Source organism: Bos taurus, chromosome 20 (assembly GCF_002263795.3).
Source record: "Bos taurus isolate L1 Dominette 01449 registration number 42190680 breed Hereford chromosome 20, ARS-UCD2.0, whole genome shotgun sequence".
In the NCBI taxonomy this organism is placed as follows: Eukaryota; Metazoa; Chordata; class Mammalia; order Artiodactyla; family Bovidae; genus Bos; species Bos taurus.
Genome location: NC_037347.1, coordinates 63,997,896 through 64,016,475, shown reverse-complemented (window position 1 = coordinate 64,016,475; position 18,580 = coordinate 63,997,896). Strand labels below are relative to the sequence as shown.

The following is an 18,580-nucleotide window of genomic DNA, read 5'->3' as shown; positions in this document are numbered from 1 at the left end:
TGAGCTTATGGACCAGCTGCAGAAGAATTCCTTCAGGATGATCCAGTGTAATATTCTTGAAATATAAAATTCCTTGAAAAAAGGACTCAGACCTCTTACTGAGCCGACCAGTTGTGTGAAGGTAGATTGAAGAATTAATGTTTTTGAACTGTGGTGCTGGAGAAGACTCTTGAGAGTCCCTTGGACAGCAAGGAGATCAAACCAGTCAATCCTCAAGGAAATCAACCCTGAATATTCATTAGAAGGTCTGATGCTGAAGCTGAAATTCCACTACTTTGGCCACTTGAGGCAAAGAGCCAACTCTTTAGAAAAGACCCTGATGCTGGGCAAGATTGGAGGCAGGAGGAGAAGGGGACGACAGAGGATGAGACGGTTGGATGGCATCACCGACTCAATGGACATGAGTTCAGGCAAACTCCGGGAGATAGTGAAGGACAGGGAAGCCTGGCATGCTGTGGTCTGTGGGGTCATGACAGAGTGACTGAACAGCAAGACCTGTGATGTGCACAGGAATTCAAGAAATGTATCTCCAACCTTAGCAATAATCTTTCCTTGGGAACTTAAGGATGTAGATATTCATTCGGAGACAGACAGAGAGAGAGAGCTCATTTTAAAGATGTGTGTGTTAGTCACTCAGTCATGTCTGACTCTTTGCAACCCCTTGGACTATACCCCGCCAGGCTACTCTGTGCCTGGGATTCTCCAGGCAAGAAAACTGGAGTGGGTTGCCATTCCCTTCTCCAGGGGATCTTCCCAACCCAAGGATCAAACCAATGTCTCTTGCATTGCAGGCAGATGCTTTACTATCTGAGCTACTAGGGAAGGCTCTATATTTTAAAATATGTTAAACATATTTTAAAGATATGTTAAGATGCATTATTAAAACTTTTGATCTAATAATTAGATTTATTATATAATCACTTCCTGGAGTGAGCTGCAAGATATGATTGCTGTGCTGTGCTCATTTGCTCAGTTGTGTCCAACTCTTTGTGACTCCAAGGACCGTAGCCTCCCAGACTCCACTGTCTGTGGAATTTTCCAGGCAAGAATAATGGAATGGGTTGCCATTTGCTCCTCCAGGGAACCTTTCCAACCCAGAGATCAAACCTGTATCTCTTGTATTGCAGGCAGATTCTTTGAACCACTGAGCCATCCAGGAAGCCCATAGCAATGATTAGGGGGAATTAAAATAGTATTTTCAAAATTCAGGTCCATATTTTTCTAAATAACATCATAATCAATTAATTTCATGTCTCATTCTAATGATTGGGAGGGCAAATTAGATCTGCTATATTCTGAATCCTAACAACTGATTATTGTTCATCTTACTTTTGAACGGTAGAACCTTGAGAATTTCCTGCGTGTATATTTTGAACCTTGCTTCATTTTCCAGTTTCCATGGCATCATAATCAGGAATAACCTTCATATTGAAATGTTCTATATACCGGCCTCCAGGTCAGTGATGACACACCCATAACAGCGTCCTCCTTACCTGGGACTTGCCTTTGCTGTAACAGGCCTTCTTGGTTGCTTCATCACACTCCCATTCCGCAGCCTGTAGGAAACACCAACATGACAGCAACTATTAGGACTTTGACTGAATAAAAGGAAAATAAATAATAAGGCATCAGTACCCAGAAGAGGTAACACAGAGAGGCCACGGCACCTAACATTTTCATACTAACAAAGTGTACACAAAATGCATGTCTTCCTGTCATGTGGGCTTATACTGAGCTTTCAAAGGGAAGCATTTTAAAGGACTCAGTATTTTCATTCATGCAGCAATAATGTGATATTTCAAGCGTCACCATAAGACAGGCACATGCTATGAGTTGGTGACTCTGACACACTGATGACAGAAACATTCACTTCAGTGCATCACAGAATAGATTCTGAAGATGCTGAGAACAGAAGCCTTGAAACAAACTGATCTAAATCCTCATTTAGATGTGTACATCTTATTTGAATAGTCTGTCATTTATCAATATTAATAGATAATGAAGCGAGGTTGACTGCATGTATCCCTACTCCCCAAACACACATATAGATGATGAATAGTCAATAAAATAAGCAGCTCATGCAAAGCCCAGCTACTACTTCCTCCCAAAGCCACTAATTTCCATACTCTCATTAGCTCCCACTAAATACTGAGAGCTACAGCTTCTAAATTTCTTCCCTCACTTTCTAGATCTAACTCACGCTGATCAATTTGACATGCATCCTTTGACATCTGATGCTAACTCACAAGTGGACCTGTGATTAGTCAACATAATGTACACTTACTTCACAGGAGAAATGATGCCTGCAAGCTTTAACGGCTGGTATGTTGAGACTGGGAATCATATTTTGAACAGATTTAAGCGTCTGCAGTATTTATATTTTCTACTGTTTTATGGAATGTGCACTTTCATAGGGCCAAAATGTTTCCTTTATTCTGTCTGTCTGTCATCACAATTTTATCCTATTTTCCTGTTACAGTTGGATTTCTGAAGAATTCAAGAGTTCTGAAGAACCAGATGAATCATTACCAGAAAAAAAAAAATTGAGGTGAGGGACAATGTGTTTTTAGCTTGGATTACTGCTACATAATAAACTAAGTGAAAAAATTCTAATGTTAAATATTATGCAAGAGAATAAAGGCTTCACTCTTAGTTCTAAAAAGAATGTGTTTTTTTTTTTTCCTAACTCTTCTAAACTGAGGAAAATAACAAAAGTCATATCAACACCATTATCTAACATCTACTGTTCTCCAAAGAATGTTACATAAGACATTAAAACATAAAACACCACATTTTCCAAATCTTATCTTGCTTATCAAATATGAATCCACAAGAAAAGTGTTCTAGAGAGAACCACTTCAGGGCCTTTCAAACAGAAACAATATTACAACTGTTTTCCCCTGCGCAGACTTAGAGATTTCTGTCCGTGTCAACATCTGATGAGAGAATTGGTTCTTTCTTCCTGTGATGTTTTCCTGTTCATAATGCTTAATGGCACCAAGAAGGTTAGAGCTAATTAGCATCTAATGCAAACAAATGACTTGAGTTTCACACTAGAGAGACAGATCCTTCTATGAGAAGTGGTGACACCTCAGAGAAGAGACAAGAGCTTCACATACAGTTGCATAATTATGTATCTCCAGGAAGCACAGATAAAACAAGTGCATTGCTGCAGTTCTGAGTGGAGTGTCCCTTTAGCAGACCTCTGTATAAAAGCTCATCCTGTTGTTTTCGTTGAAATAAAGACACCCATGTCTTCACACTTCCTAAGGTGAGGGCATGTCTATGTGTTTAGTTGCTCAGTCATGTCTGAGTCTTTGCCACCCCATGGACTGTGTCCATGGGATTCTCCAGCCAAGAATACTGGAGTGAGTTGCCGTTCCCTTCTCCAGGGGATATTCCTGACCCAAGGATCAAACCTGGGTCTCCTGCACTGCAGGTAGATTCTTCACCATCTGAGCCACCAGGGAAGCCCCGCCTTCACCCTTACTTCACTATGATATTACAGTTGTTCTTAATCCCTAAGTTATATGACTCTTTTGTGACTCCATAGACTATAGCCCTCCAGACTCCTTCTGTCCCTGATATTTCACAGGCAAGAATACTGAAGTAGGTTGCCATTTCCTTCTTCAGGGGATCTTCCCAACCCAGGGTCAAACTTGTGTCTCCTGCACTGGCAAGCAGGTTCTTCACCACTAGAGGCACCAGGCAAGCCCACAGTATGATACAGTCTTTAGCAAAGTAGGCCCCGATACAACTTGGATTTTATATCATCAAGGGGACTTAGTTATATATCACAAAGAGGAATTTCTGTTGCATAATTGCTGGGCAAATTATTCAGTGAACTGTTTTCGATAATGGGGCATTCCTAGTGGCTCTCACTGGTCTAGTGAATTTGTTGAAGGTTCAACAGTACTGCGCTCTTCAGTAAACTTAAGAGCTGAAAGAAGCAGTTAGTGCCGGAGCTACCGGAAGAATATTTATCAAATGCCATCAAAATTCAAATCCTTCTGCTGAAATGGCAAACAATCAGCTTCCCATGTTTGCCTAACATCCAAGTAGCCTTTGCATTTTCAAGATAAACACTGGCCAAGGATTGAAAGGGGATAGTGATAGGAAAAAAAACTGTGACAGTTCTTGAGCATATATCACTACCTTATCCAGTTTACCCAGGAAGAGCAATTGTTCACGTAAGTTTATTAGACCAACAGAAAACGGAAAAAAACTGACAGATTTTTCTGAAGACGGTTATTAAAAGTAGCAAAATTGCTTTCCTGTGGCATTTTTATTACAGTATATCAAGTTTCCAATAATATTCAAATCCAGAATTAAATACTGTGATTATGTAGCTATTCTCTTGATTCACTTTCACCCTGACTAGAAGACAGGATAAAGGGAAATTATATTAAGAAGAGAGCTGAACTATCTTTTGTACAGTTGAACACATGTGATTGGATATCCCAGAATTCGAAAAAGAATGGAGTAGGGAAATGTATCTTTTCCGGATTGGCCTAAAATTGGGTGTTCCAGATGAGCCCCTTATTTTTTGTTCATTCAGCAAACTAGACTTTACCTATACGACCAGGTGGCAGCAATGGATAAAGACACTTTCACTGGGGAGAAATCTGAATTTCAGTGGGACTCTCCAGTATCAGATTTTTTCAAAGTTTCTCAGTTATTCTGCTTGAAGTAGATTATGTTTTAGCCTGGTCACAACTTTTCTTTATTCAATAAGATTTATTGTGCAGAATGAAATTCTTTCATAATTTTGGAACAAATTCCACTATGATTTACGAAGCCATCTTTCTGGTTGACTTGCATTTTAAGACACTTTCTACCCATGCAAACCTGTCTTTATGACAGTCACCACAAAGGCTAAGACATTCTACATTTCAGACCTCAATGCAACACTTGTGATCATATTTTCCGTCTCTGTTTCTTTTACTTCTTTAATTTCTGTCATCTCTTGTCTTTTTCTGTCGCATAAGACGTGGCAGAGAAAAGATATCTTAATGTTTGGCTCTATTCTGTATTTAGTCTTCATTATATTTTTCAACAGCAGACATGCTGCAGTGATAATATGGTTACCTGGATATCCAAAGGCAATGAGTTTGAAATATCTACAGCCTAAAAGACAGAAAGATTCCAGTTTGTGACACAACTGTAAATAGTTAGAAATACTATCTGTGCTATTTAACAACGTACAGAAGTGCTGTTTTATGCACACACATTTACCACTCTCTCATTTAATATTCATTAACTACCGACCAAGGACAAGACACCAATAGATAACGAGCGAAATAAGGAAACACACACACAGAGATAATATTCACACAGACATTAATTTACAATAAAATGTAAGTGACTTCTGTCAGCCTAGACAGCATCAGGCTAAATCTGAGAATGCATCCAAAGTCATTTTCGCTGTTACAGAAGCATGTTCATCTCAGAATCCAGTGGTACACTGAAACTCACAACATCTTTAACTTTCAGGAAGTGACAGAACTTTCAGAGAGAGCAGGTTTACCAAAAATCACGTTATACCTGCAGAAATCCTGTGTGTGTCAAAGCATTTACTGTTTCGTGATACAGTACACTGTTCCCTGTCATGCACACATACACACACATGTTCAGGTTAGGATACACAGAACTGTGATCTCTGAAGTAAATAGGACGTGAGAAAGAAAAAAAAGATTGGCTCCTTTTATGGACGAGTTACATACATATAAATCCACAGTTCGTGGAAGTATATAAACAAAGCTGTGTATTATCACATTCTGCAGACAGAGAAGTTAATTAGACAGGGACCAGCCAAGGCAGATACTTTTCATAAAAATGAAGAGAACAACATTCTAGGCAGATGGGCCAACACTCTTTCAGCAGATGGCTTTGCTAATTAGATACTGGCAAAAGATAACATGAAAAAAAAAACTAGTTTAATTACACAGTGCCAAAAATTAACAACCACCTGAGGGCTTTTTTAAAAATATGTTTGCATTCATATTACTATGTCATGGATTTCTCTGAAATGCTGGAGAATGTTAAATTGTCATGATGATTATAAACAAATTGCCAGGGACTGTGAGATTGTATGTGTTCAGAAGAGAAGCAAAATGCAAACGAGTTGGAACTCGAAACAGTTGTGATTTTTATGCGACCTGAGTCAAGCATCAATCTAGTTATCCTTGGGCAAAGGCAGCTTCGATAATTATTTTAGGGGTCACACTTGATAGGTTCAAAACAAGTGGCAGTTGGGAATTCCCTGGCAGTTCAGTGGTTAGGACTCTGCACTTCCATTGCAGGGGGCCTGGGTTTGATCCCTGAATGAGGAGACTGGGGACCCTTGAGATGTTAAGGTGTGCACTGCAAGACATAAAGCGGAAAAGGGCTGAGTCACTTTGAAAGGATTTGTCCAGTCTGCCTCCGTGTCTCTACTCCTCAGTGGATATTAAGTGTATTCATTCACTCTTAGAGTCAATTGGCTGTACACCTACGTTTACGTCTATGGCAAAGGTAGGCAAGCCCACTTTATTCTTACTGGCGGTTTCCAAATCAGAGAATTGGAAGGGGACGTTCATCATATTTTCTAACTACTGTTTTTTGATTCTTACAAAACTGAAGTCATCCAACATTAGAGAAACATCTGAACCTCAGAGAGTCCCGTACAAGCGTGTTATAATGATTGTTTAAATCCTTATTTATCAAAGCCCAAGATTTTCTTCCACAAAATAATACCAAGTCAAACTTCCTTTGATCACTGGCCAGTGGAGCTCCCAATTTGTCAAATGCTCACTGGGGCTTTTGTTTTATAATTGGGCTTTTTAAATTCAGGGCTGTTCTTAATTGAGCAGACAACATATGAGATTCCTAGGGCTGATGTAACAGAGCACCGCAAACTGGGTGGCTTTAAACAATACAAATCTATTTTCTCACAGTTCCCAGGGGGTAGGTCAGAAATCAGCCAGATTGCCTCTTTGTGGGCTCCCCCGCCTCTGGTGACTGCTGGCCATCCCTGACCTTCGTTGGCTCCTGGAAGCATCACTCTAGTCCTTGCACCTGTCGTCATACAGTCCTTCCCCGTGTGTCTCTGTCCAAATGCACTTCTTAAGAAAACATTGGTATTCGAATTAGGGCCCATTCAATCCATTATCTTAACGAATTACACCTGCAAACACTCTGTTTGCTAAAAAGGTCACATTCTGAGAATCGAGTTGAGGATGAATTTTGGAGGGACCCCATTCCTCACAGCACAGACAGCCTGACATCACGACATAAGAAGCCCTGAAACCGACAACTGACAGCATGTTAATGAGGGACACTGTTCTGCTGCATATTAGCCAGATCTTACCAAAGCATGGATAACAGTTTATAAAACTTTCAGTCAGTTCAGTTCAGTTGCTCAGTCGTGTCTGACTCTTTGCAACCCCATGGACCACAGCAAGCCAGGCCACCCTGTCCATCACCAGCTCCCGGAGATGACTCAAACTCGAGTCGGTGATGCCATCCAACCATTTCATCCTCCATCGTCCCCTTCTCCTCCCGCCTTCAATCTTTCCAGCATCAGGGTCTTTTCCAAAGAGTCAGCTCTTTGCATCAGGTGGCCAAAGTATTGGAGCCTCAGCTTCAACATCAGTCCTTACAGCGAACACTTAGGACTGATCTCCTTTAGGGTGGACTGGTTGGATCTCCTTGCAGTCCAAGGGACTCTCAAGAGTCTTCTCCAACACCACAGTTCAGAAACTTTGGTTACACACTAATCACAGTGCTACATGCTTTCTATACATTTATCTCACATATATGCCTCTCTATAATTTTATAGATTGGAAAATACCATTAAGGTTATATTCTGGATGAGGACAGTGGTTAAGGCACTTTGCAAAACCACAAAGAGAGTAAGTGGGACACCAGGATTCAAATTTGGTAGCTTGGAGGAAGTCTGGGCTCTAATCCACTCTCCCTTCACTTTGAAATTGTCAAAGTAACTGACCTTCATTGGAGGAGGAAATTTTAATCCACTTCAGCGTTCTTGCTTGAGAAATCCCAAGGACAGAGGAGCTTGGTGGACAGGCTACAGTCCATGGGATTGCAAAGAGTTGGACACAATTTAGTCATTGACCACAACTGACCTTCATTACTGCCTATCAGGGTTTTCTTTTTTCCCTTAATTTAGAAAGTGAAGTGAAGTGAAAGCCGCTCAGTTGTGTCTGACTTTGCAACCCCATGGACTGTAGCCTGCTAGGTTCCTCTGGCCATGGGATTCTCCAGGCAAGAATAGTAGAGTGGGTAACCTTTCCCTTCTCCAAGGGATCTTCCCAACCGAGGGACCGAACCCAGGTCTCCCGAATTGCAGGCAGATTCTTTACTATCTAAGCCACCATGAAAGCCCATAATTTAAAAAAAAAAAAAAAAAAAGGAAAAAACCAAACAACTGTACACTTAAAGCTAGAAATGTGTGTACACCTAAATTTGGAGCTGTAGCCATTCAGCAAACATTAATTAATCATACAAGTCATCGATTGCTCTGTCATGGAATGCATTCATTTTTTAAGCCTCTGGGCCCACTCACGGTCCTAGCATTGATTTTAAAGGAGGCATGATTCATCTAATGAAACTCTACAGTTACAACTGCATAGCCAGGGTATGATATAAAAACTGAGGTTGATTTTGTGACATTACACATCTTATTTTCTTGGGCTCCAAAATCACTGCAGATCGTGACTGCAGCCATGAAATTAAAAGACACTTGCTCCTTGGAAGAAAAGCTATGATTAACCTAGCCAGGGTATTAAAGAGCAGAGTAGTCACTTTGCCAACAAAGGTCTGTCTAGTCAAAGCTATGGTTTTTCCAGTAGTCATGTGTGGATGTGAGAGTTGGACTACAAACAAGGCTGAGAACTGAAGAACTGATGCTTTCAAACTGTAGTGCTGGAGAAGACTCTTGAGAGTCCCTTGAACTGCAAGGAGATCAAACTAGTCAATCCTAAAGGAAATCAACCCTGAATATTCATTGGAAGGATGGATGCTGAAGCGCCAATACTTTGGCCACTTAATGCAAAGAACCAACTCACTGGAAAAAGACTCTGATACTAGGCAAGATTGAGGGCAGGAGGAGAAGGGGGCGACAGAGGACGAGATGGTTGGTTGGCATCACTGACTTGATGGGCATGTGTTTGAGCAAACTCTGGAATACTGGTGAAGGACAGGGAAGCCTGGCATGCTGCAGTCCATGGGGTCACAAAGAGTTGGGCACAACTGAGCGAATGAACAACAACAACAACACATCTCGAATATCAGAACAGTCTGCTCTTGAGACAACAATGATTTTGTGCTTTTAAAACGGATGTTGAGATCCCATCCCCCCTCTGCCACAGCCTTCCAGGGGTCCTTCATTTACCTGGAGTAAAAGTTAAAGCCATCTGGAAGGGTCTACCAGATCGAGCCACTTACCTTCTCTCTGCTTTCCTGGCCCCTATCACCCTCATATCCTGTGATGATCCTCAGACAAGGCAGATGTGTTTCCTGTGGCTTGTGTACCAGCTCGTCCCACTTTCTGGGACACCCTCCTGGCTAATGCCTATGCCTCTGGCTCATCTCTGCTCAAGGGTTACCTCCTCGTGGGGCCTGTATGGTCATGCATGGAAACAGCAACAGGTGTTCTCAGCCCCCCTGGAAGGTGACTCCCACTTGGGTAGGCATCTCATCCTCTCAGTTCACTTCTATGTCCTCAGCACCTGGAACACTGCTTCACACACAAGAAGTTTGTTCAAGAGCCCACCTTCTGCATACATGAGTAGGCTGAGAAAGCTCTATGCGTGCAACCTGGAAGCAGCTGATGGTGCCCCCCAAGTGGAAGGGACACGTGAGGCTTTGGTACCATACCCTGCGCACCTGTGGCCCATGCACCACAACAGTGTTTCTTCCAAACCCTCCCCTGACACTGGGAAGAGACACATCAAGGTGAGTGCAGAATCCACCAGACCAGGGTCCCCAGGCTTTTAAGCAGCAGGGGCTGGCTTCATGGTAGATCATTTTCTGCAGACTGGGGTGGGGGACAGTTAGGGGTTCATTCCAGCACATCCATTTACTATGCTGCCACTGACCTGACAGGAAGCAGAGCTTAGGTGGTAACGTGAGTGATATGGGGAGCAGCCACAAATACAGATGGAGCTTTGCTTGCTCACCCACCACTCACTTATGATCTGCTGTGTGGTCGAGTTGCTAACAGACCACGGACAGGTACTGGTCCTTAGCCCAAGAGTTGGGGACCCCTGCACTAGAGTACAGATGTCTACATTTCTTCTGCATTTGTGCATGTGTGTGTGTGTGTGTGTGTGTGTGTGTGCTTTCACCTCCTTAAGTCAAGTCTTATGTAAAATCTCACATGTTGTTGTTTAGTCACTAAGTCTCATCCAACTCTGTGACCCCATGGATTATAGCCTGCTGTCAGGCTCCTCTGTCCATGGGATTCTCCAGGCAAGAATCCTGGAGTGGGTTGTCATTTATTTCCTTCTCCAGGGGATCTTCTCAAGCTAGGGATAGAACCTGCATCTCCTGCATTGGGAGGCAGATTCTTTACCTCTGAGCCATCAGGGAAGCCCTATAATCTATCAGTTCAGTTCAATTCAGTCACTCAGTCGTGTCTGACTCTCTGCGACCCCATGGACTGCAGCATGCCAGGCCTCCCAGTGCATCACCAACTCCTGGAGTTTACCCAAACTCATGTCCATCGAGTTGGTGATGCCATCCAACCATCTCATCCTCTGTCATCCCATTCTCCTCCTGCCCTCAATCTTTCCCAGCATCAGGGTCTTTTCAAATGATCTCATATAAAAGAATACAAAAGTGGTATTTACTAAATTCACGTTATAAATATAATCAAGATGATAGCATTAAATCATTAAAAAAAAAGGTGACTTCAAGTGACCCTGAGTCATAACACACTCAGTATTCAATCAGTTCAATGTTTTGTTTTGATTACTGAAATAATACTGATTCATACCAATTAAGTAGTATTAAATAAGTTCACCTTTGAATCAGTTAATTTGGAGTAAAATCTCAAATGACAGCAGACAGTTTATTCCCTGCTGTACAATAAACCAGCTTATCTGGGTAATCATAGCAATAAAATTTATGTCACTGAGGGTTGCCAATGCCTTAAATTTTTATATATGGTATACATCAATGTACCTAATTTTTTATTAATAGAATTTTTTATTAATAGAATTAATTTTTTATTAATAGAATTAAAATATATGCAATGCCTAAAATCCCTTAGCACCTCTAGAATTCTGGGACTCTAGGAAGCATATTTGGTTCTAAGGAACCAAGCATCTTTGATGAGCAATGTAAAGTGTGGAGGGACTTGCCTGGTGGTCCAGTGGTTAAGGCTTTGTCTTCCAATGCAGGAGGTGTGGGTTCAATCCCTGTCAGGGAACTAAGATCCCACATGCCTCTCAGCCAAAAAACCAAAACATGAAACCGAAGGAATATTGTAACAAACTCAATAAAGACTTTAAAAATAGTCCACAACCAAAAAAATCTTAAACAAAATGCTTGGAATTAGATAGAATTTGGAGAAAATGCAATGGAAGGTGAGTTCTAATAACCCCATTCTACTCCTGAACATGAATGAGCCCTCTCTAGATGATTTTGCTGATTAGGAACGAGGTCAATATCAAGGACATTATAAAATCTGGTAGAATATTTAGAATTATGACTGTCAGACACTGAGGCATCAAACAACTTTTATATTTCCAAAATGTTGCCATCAGTGAAAATGTTGCTGGAAGGTAAGCTAGCAAGCACAGCTGCTCTTGGTTTCAAAGAAGTTATTTTCATGGATCCAAGAGAGATTGGTTTGAAAAATGGCATACTGTCCAATTCATCAGCCTAAATGTAGGGGTAAAATTGTAATTATGGAGAAATGACTATTTTTATATATAAACTTGCTGAAGTATTTGTATATAAAGAATCCAATACAAAGTAAATCAAGCATGGGATAAAAATGTTGACTTCAGAGTGGACTGACTTCTCAAGGACCAGCTCCTTAACTGCATATATCCCAAATGCCTGAAAAGTATTGCTTCAAATGCCATATTCTCAAGCATACGATTACATCTTCCATCACACAGATGGGGCAATTCAAACATCATGATATTTGTAATGTTCAACAAAAATGGTGACATTCATTAGAAATGAAACAGATATAACACAATCAAATTAAAAGTAGGCATTCTAGCTGATGTAACATTTATTCTATTCATGCAAAGAAGTACCCTGAAAGGAATAAATTGATTATGTAGTCATGAGAAATATCAGACCAAGGTGAGCTTCTTAACACAACTTGAAGACTTCACAGAGCAATGACAAGAGGTCTTGCAAAAATGTTTTTTTTTTTTTTTCAAAAAAGGCAGCAAATTGACACGGAATGCTCTGTTGGACCTCAGTCAACTGGAAGGATAAGCAACTCTGCATAAAGAATGTTGTCCTGGAAATGTCTCCACAAGGCTAAATTTGTACTAGGGCTTTGACCAAAGCCTGCTTACACAGAGCGCTTGACTACTGACAGTCACATTTCAGATCCTTGGGGAAAATAACAGAAACAATTCTGGCCCCACTACAGGAATGAGTTTCCCAGCCATAGAACAAGACTTCATTTAGGAATGCAGTTAACGAGTTTCAAAGAGACTGCATATCACAGTGAAGGAGTTTAGAAGGGATCCCATCTCACAGTGAAGAAGCAATATGAAGGGCCAAGGTATTAATTTTGAGGCAACATGAGATATAGAAAAATACTCTAGCAACCATAGCATGAATGCGAAGAGAGAGAGATTCTTTGTTTAACTTAGTTGTATTCTGCTGAGGTCAAAAAAATATTTTGTGTGTGTTTTCAAGATTTATTTTTGATCCTATATATTCGGTTTCTCTTGCTTAAAGCATAAAGTCACTTTTATTGGGTTCATCAGTTTCGGTCCTATTACTGTATATTCTGGCTATATAGTAATGAATGCATTCTAGAGAAACTGTGACCATAACACTCAGCATAAATGTAAATACATGCATGTTTGTTTCTACTTTTTCCATCAATATTTTCTATTTTTTTCTGAAACTAACTTCACAAAAACAAATAATACGTTGTACTCGACTCCTTTTCTCCATGGTTCTAAGTTAGAATGTGTGCACTAGAATTCACTGAAGTACTTAAAAAGCCCAGATTATGGATGCTTACTGGGGAATTATTCTATACTCACTGAACCACTCAGAATTTATTTATTGTTCACGTTATTGCTTCCTGAGATGCACCCTACCACTACAAAGATTGAATTTATTTCAACTGCAAAACATATTGATCTATTTGTCAGATCACAAAATATATGGAAAATCCGTTTTAGGACTCTTATTCAGCCTTAGTTTCATAAATTTTAGTTTGCAGCTAAGAGAAACAAACATTAAATTTGTTTTCTGATATATATTGGGGCAGTTACATTTCTCTCTTATTTTACATAAAATGTGTAACAGGATGTGTAATTTCTGTTCAAGAAATATTATTTATAATATCACAATGTTAAAAGAGAACTAAATGAGCATTATCGATATATTCATTTCCCAGTTACTGAAGCTCATAATTTTATGAATACCTGCTTGAACTTACTAAAGCCAGCAAATAATTTAGCATTCAACAGGAATGTGTTTTCACCATTTATTTCATTATGAACTTGTCTCTTTTCTATAGTATAATCAGTTTATTTATGTGCCAAGGGAATATTATAACTATTACTCAATCTTTGATGAGAAAGAACTCTACCTTGTAAACAAGTCTGAAAGCGTTTCAAGTATGAGAATGAGAACTGGTGGTTCTGTGATATATGCAATGTCTAAGATCAGATTGATTATATTCTTTACAGCCAAAGATGGAGAAGCTCTATACAGTCAGAAAGAACAAGACCGGGAGCTGACTGTGGCTCAGATCATGAACTCCCGACTGCCAAATTCAGACTTAAATTGAAGAAAGTAGGGAAAACCACTAGACCATTCAGGTATGACCTAAATCAAATTCCTTATGATTATACAGTGGAAGTGAGAAATAGATTTAAGGGACAAGATCTGATAGAGTGCCTTATGAACTATGGACGGAGGTTCCTGACATTCTAAAGGAGATAGGGATCAAGACCATCCCCATGGAAAAGAAACGCAAAAAAGCAAAATGGCTGTCTGGGGAGGCCTTACAAATAGCTGTGAAAAGAAGAGAAATGAAAAGCAAAGGAGAAAAGGAAAGATATAAGCATCTGAATGTAGAGTTCCAAAGACTAGCAAGGAGAGATAAAAAAAGCCTTCCTCAGCGATCAGTGCAAAGAAATAGAGGAAAACAACAGAATGGGAAAGACTAGAGATCTCTTTAAGAAAATTAGAGATACCAAGGGAACATTTCATGCAAAGATGGGCTCAATAAAGGACAGAAATGGTATGGCCCTAACAGAAGTAGAAGATATTAAGAAGAGGAGGCAAGAATACACAGAAGAACTGTATAAAAAAGATCTTCACAACCAAGATAATTACGAAGGTGTGATCACTCACCTAGAGCCAGACATCCTGGAATGTGAAGTCAAGTGGGCCTTAGAAAGCATCACTATGAACAAAGCTAGTGGAGGTGATGGGATTCTAGTGGAGCTATTTCAAATCCTGGAAGATGATGCTGTGAAACTGCTGCACTCAATATGCCAGCAAATTTGGAAAACTCAGCAGTGGCCACAGGACTGGAAAAGGTCAGTTTTCATTCCAATCCCAAAGAAAGGCAATGCCAAAGAATGCTCAAACTACTGCACAATTGCACTAATCTCATACGCTAGTAAAATAATGCTCAAAATTCTCCAAGCCAGGCTTCAGCAATAAGTGAACTGTGAACTTCCAGATGTCCAAGCTGGTTTTAGAAAAGGCAGAGGAACCAGAGATTAAATTGCCAACATCTGCTGGATCATGGAAAAAGCAAGAGAGTTCCAGAAAAACATCTATTTCTGCTTTATTGACTATGCCAAAGCCTTTGACTGTGTGGATCACAATAAACTGTTGAAAATTCTTAAAGACATGGGAATACAAGACCACCTGACCTGCCTCTTAAGAAAACTATATGCAGGTCAGGAAGCAACAGTTATAACTGGACATGAACAAGAGGCTGGTTCCAAATAGGAAAAGGAGTACGTCAAGGCTGTATATTGTCACCCTGCTTATTTAACTTCTATGCAGAGTATATCATGCGGAGAAGGCAATGGCCCCCCCTCCAGTACTCTTGCCTGGAAAATCCCATGGGCAGAGGAGCCTGGTAGGCTGCAGTCCATGGGGTCACTAAGAGTCAGACATGACTGAGCGACTTCACTTTTACTTTTAACTTTTATGCATTGGAGAAGGAAATGGCAACCTACTCCTGTCTTCTTGCCTGGAGAATCCCAGGGACGGAGGAGCCTGGTGGGCTGCCGTCAATGGGGTCACACAGAGTCGGACACAACTGAAGCAACTTAGCAGCAGCAGCAGCAGAATACATCATGAGAAACCCTGGGCTGGAAGAAACACAAGCTGGAATCAAGATTGCCGGGAGAAATATCAGTAACCTCAGATATGCAGATGACACCACCCTTATGGCAGAAAGTGAAGAGAAAGTGAAAGAGGACAGTAGAAAAGTTGGCTTAAAGCTCAGCATTCAGAAAACTAAGATCATGGCATCTGGGCCCATCACTTCATGGGAAATAGATGGGGAAACAGCGGAAACAGTGTCAGACTTTATTTTTTGGGGCTCCAAAATCACTGCAGATGGTGATTGCAGCCATGAAATTAAAAGATGCTTACTCCTTGGAAGGAAAGTTATGACCAACCTAGATGGCATGTTGAAAAGCAGAGACATTACTTTGCCAACAAAGGTCCATCTAGTCAAGGCTATGGTTCTTCCAGTGGTCATGTATGGATGTGAGAGTTGGACTGTGAAGAAGGCTGAGTGCCGAAGAATTGATGCTTTTGAACTGTGGTGTTGGAGAAGACTCTTGAGAGTCTCTTGGACTGCAAGGACTATCCAACCAGTCCTGGGTGTTCATTGGAAGGACTGATGCTAAAGCTGAAGCTCCAATACTTTGGCCACCTCACGGGAAGAGTTGACTCATTGGAAAAGTCTCTGATGCTGGGAGGGATTGGGGGCAGGAGGAGAAGGGGACAACAGAAGATGAGATGGCTGGATGGCATCACTGACTCAATGGACATGAGTTTGAGTGAACTCCGGGAATTGGTGATGGACAGGGAGGCCTGGCGTGCTGCAATTCATGGGGTCGCAAAGAGTCAGACACGACTGAGCGACTGAACTGAACTGAACTGAACTGAAGATATTTTGATTGAAAATCGATATTGTTGTTACAGTTTTACAATAGATTGAAATAAACATCACTGTTTCCCCTCACCCCTTTCCATCCATTCTTAGTTGGTCTTTACCTATATAATTAGCCAAATTGGCAACTAATTGCCAAGTGTTGCAACTTTACCTAATTTTGTGTGAAGGAATTTGATTTCTATCTCTATGGCGCTGAGTAGCATCCAGAAACACTATTTTGTGTGTATATAGAGGTAGAGCATGGTTGGTGGATTTGAATAATGGCCCCCCACAAAAGATATTCACACACTATTCCCTGGAACCAATGAGTGCTACCTTGTAGGGCAAAAAAGAACTTTACAGATGTGATTAAATTAAGGATCTTGAGATGAGGAAATTACCCTGTATTATTCAAGTGGGCCCTAAATACAGTCATATGCTTCCTTATGAGAGAGGTAGAGGGAAACGTAACACAGATCCGGGAACAGGCAATGTGGCCGCGAGGCCGGGACTGGAGGCACGCTGCCAGCAGCATCTAGAAATGGCAAAGAAGTGATTCTCCCCTGAACCTCCGGAGAGAGCACAGCCTGGGAGATTTAATTTTAGCCCCATAAAAATCATTTCAGACTCCTGACCTCTACAACTGTGAGAAAATACATTTCTATTGCTACAAGTCACCAAGTTTATGTCAATTTGTCACAGCAACCACAGGAAACATGAATACAGGCATAATGCACATGAATTAGTCACATGCAAACACACACATGATTTTAACATCATCAGGTGAACAAATTCATCTGTGTGCTTGTGTTGGACATCTGAGTTGGTCCCTGCAGAGAGGACACAGGCAGACCCTGCTTTGCAAATGCTGCCCGGGGGATGCTTGCAGTGGTTTGGGGGCACGGAAGAGACCTGGCTTAGGGACGAATCAAGGGAATTTCTCAGGGCAGCAAGGCTTGAGCTTAATGGTGAGGGAACTGGCAGTGGAGGGTGGGTAGTCACGAAAGGAGAATGAATCGGCCATTACAAAGGCCTAGAATGGGAAGAAAGTGTGTCTGTGTGAGGACCTAGGTCACTGGGGTGGGGAATAGAGAGGAATGTGGCTTTCTGGGTTGGTGTGTAGCTCAAGATAGGGCTCACAAACCATGCCAAGGAGCTCAATTTTTTTCCCTCCAAATTACAAAAAGCCACCGATACGATGTTAACCCAGATGTTGGCATGGTGAGGTCAATAACTGAGAAAGCTCTCTCTGGGAGCCTGGAAAGGAGTGTAGCAGATGAATAGGAGACAGACACAGAGGGCACTTCAGGCAACCAGCAGATGCTGAGGGCCTGAAACACACAGGGCCAGTGGATAAAGAAGGGATGAGTGCCCAGCCACCTCGCAGTGGGACAAGCACGGCCAGCTTAAAAAGGAGATGCCTGGGAGGGAGGCACTCGCCCACCTGGCCAGACAACTGATCACCCATCAGCAGCTCAAGTCTGCCCAACCTTTAAGATGAAACATATCATGCCCACTCCTCTGGCTGGGTGGGAACTAAGCACTGGGCACAATTCTGGACTGCCTTCTCTCACTGCATAGGCAACTTCAGAAAAATTAAGCTACCTTTGCCATGCGGTTTGCAGGAAAATATAATGGGATGATCCATCTACTATCAAAAACAGCAGAGGAGTTGGCAAAAAAACAAATTCATATGTTCTGATCATCACACTCTTGAAACAAAAGTATTTTGGCTCATTGGTAACAATATTCTGGGTTTTTGAAACTAACTCAAGAAAACACCACAATAAAGCAAAGAAGCAAACCATATTCATCAGGTGAAAGATATCACTAACACTGAAGGCAGTTCAGTAAAAGAACTTCTTTTTCAAAGTCACACAGTAATGACTTGTGTGCTTGGAATTCTATGTCCTGAGACAAGCAAATAGGATAATATAAAAGAAATGTGACATAAATGGGAATTAAAAATGAGGAAAAACATAATCTAACAAAGCTCACAAAGTTGAGATTTTTAAGTGGAAAAAAATAACGAAAATACCGTAGAAAGAATGAAGCTTTTCACATTGGTTAGGCACATTCCTTTTAGATTTTCACCTATGTGGAAATTTCTGAGAAAGAACATGCTATTAAAAATGAATATCTACTCGCTTCTAAATAAGCCAAATTCAGAATTCAGGCTGGAGTTTCAGGTACAGGGGTTCAATTACTGTCATTCTTAACATTAACAGAGGAAAT

At 41.0% G+C, this 18,580-nt stretch overlaps 1 protein-coding gene across 3 annotated transcripts in view; it reads right to left on the bottom strand.

The window, feature by feature from the left end:
* Nucleotides 1-18,580, bottom strand: part of SEMA5A (semaphorin 5A) — a 568,430-nt gene that overhangs the window by 206,357 nt on the left and 343,493 nt on the right. For all 3 annotated transcript variants that reach the window (XR_009491999.1, XM_010816848.4, XM_002696441.7), the window contains one exon: nt 1,494-1,556. Coding sequence is in view for 2 of the 3 variants with exons in the window: in XM_010816848.4 (XP_010815150.2) it covers nt 1,494-1,556 (63 nt within the window). In the remaining variant the exon portion in view is untranslated. The remainder of the gene's footprint in view (nt 1-1,493; nt 1,557-18,580) is intronic.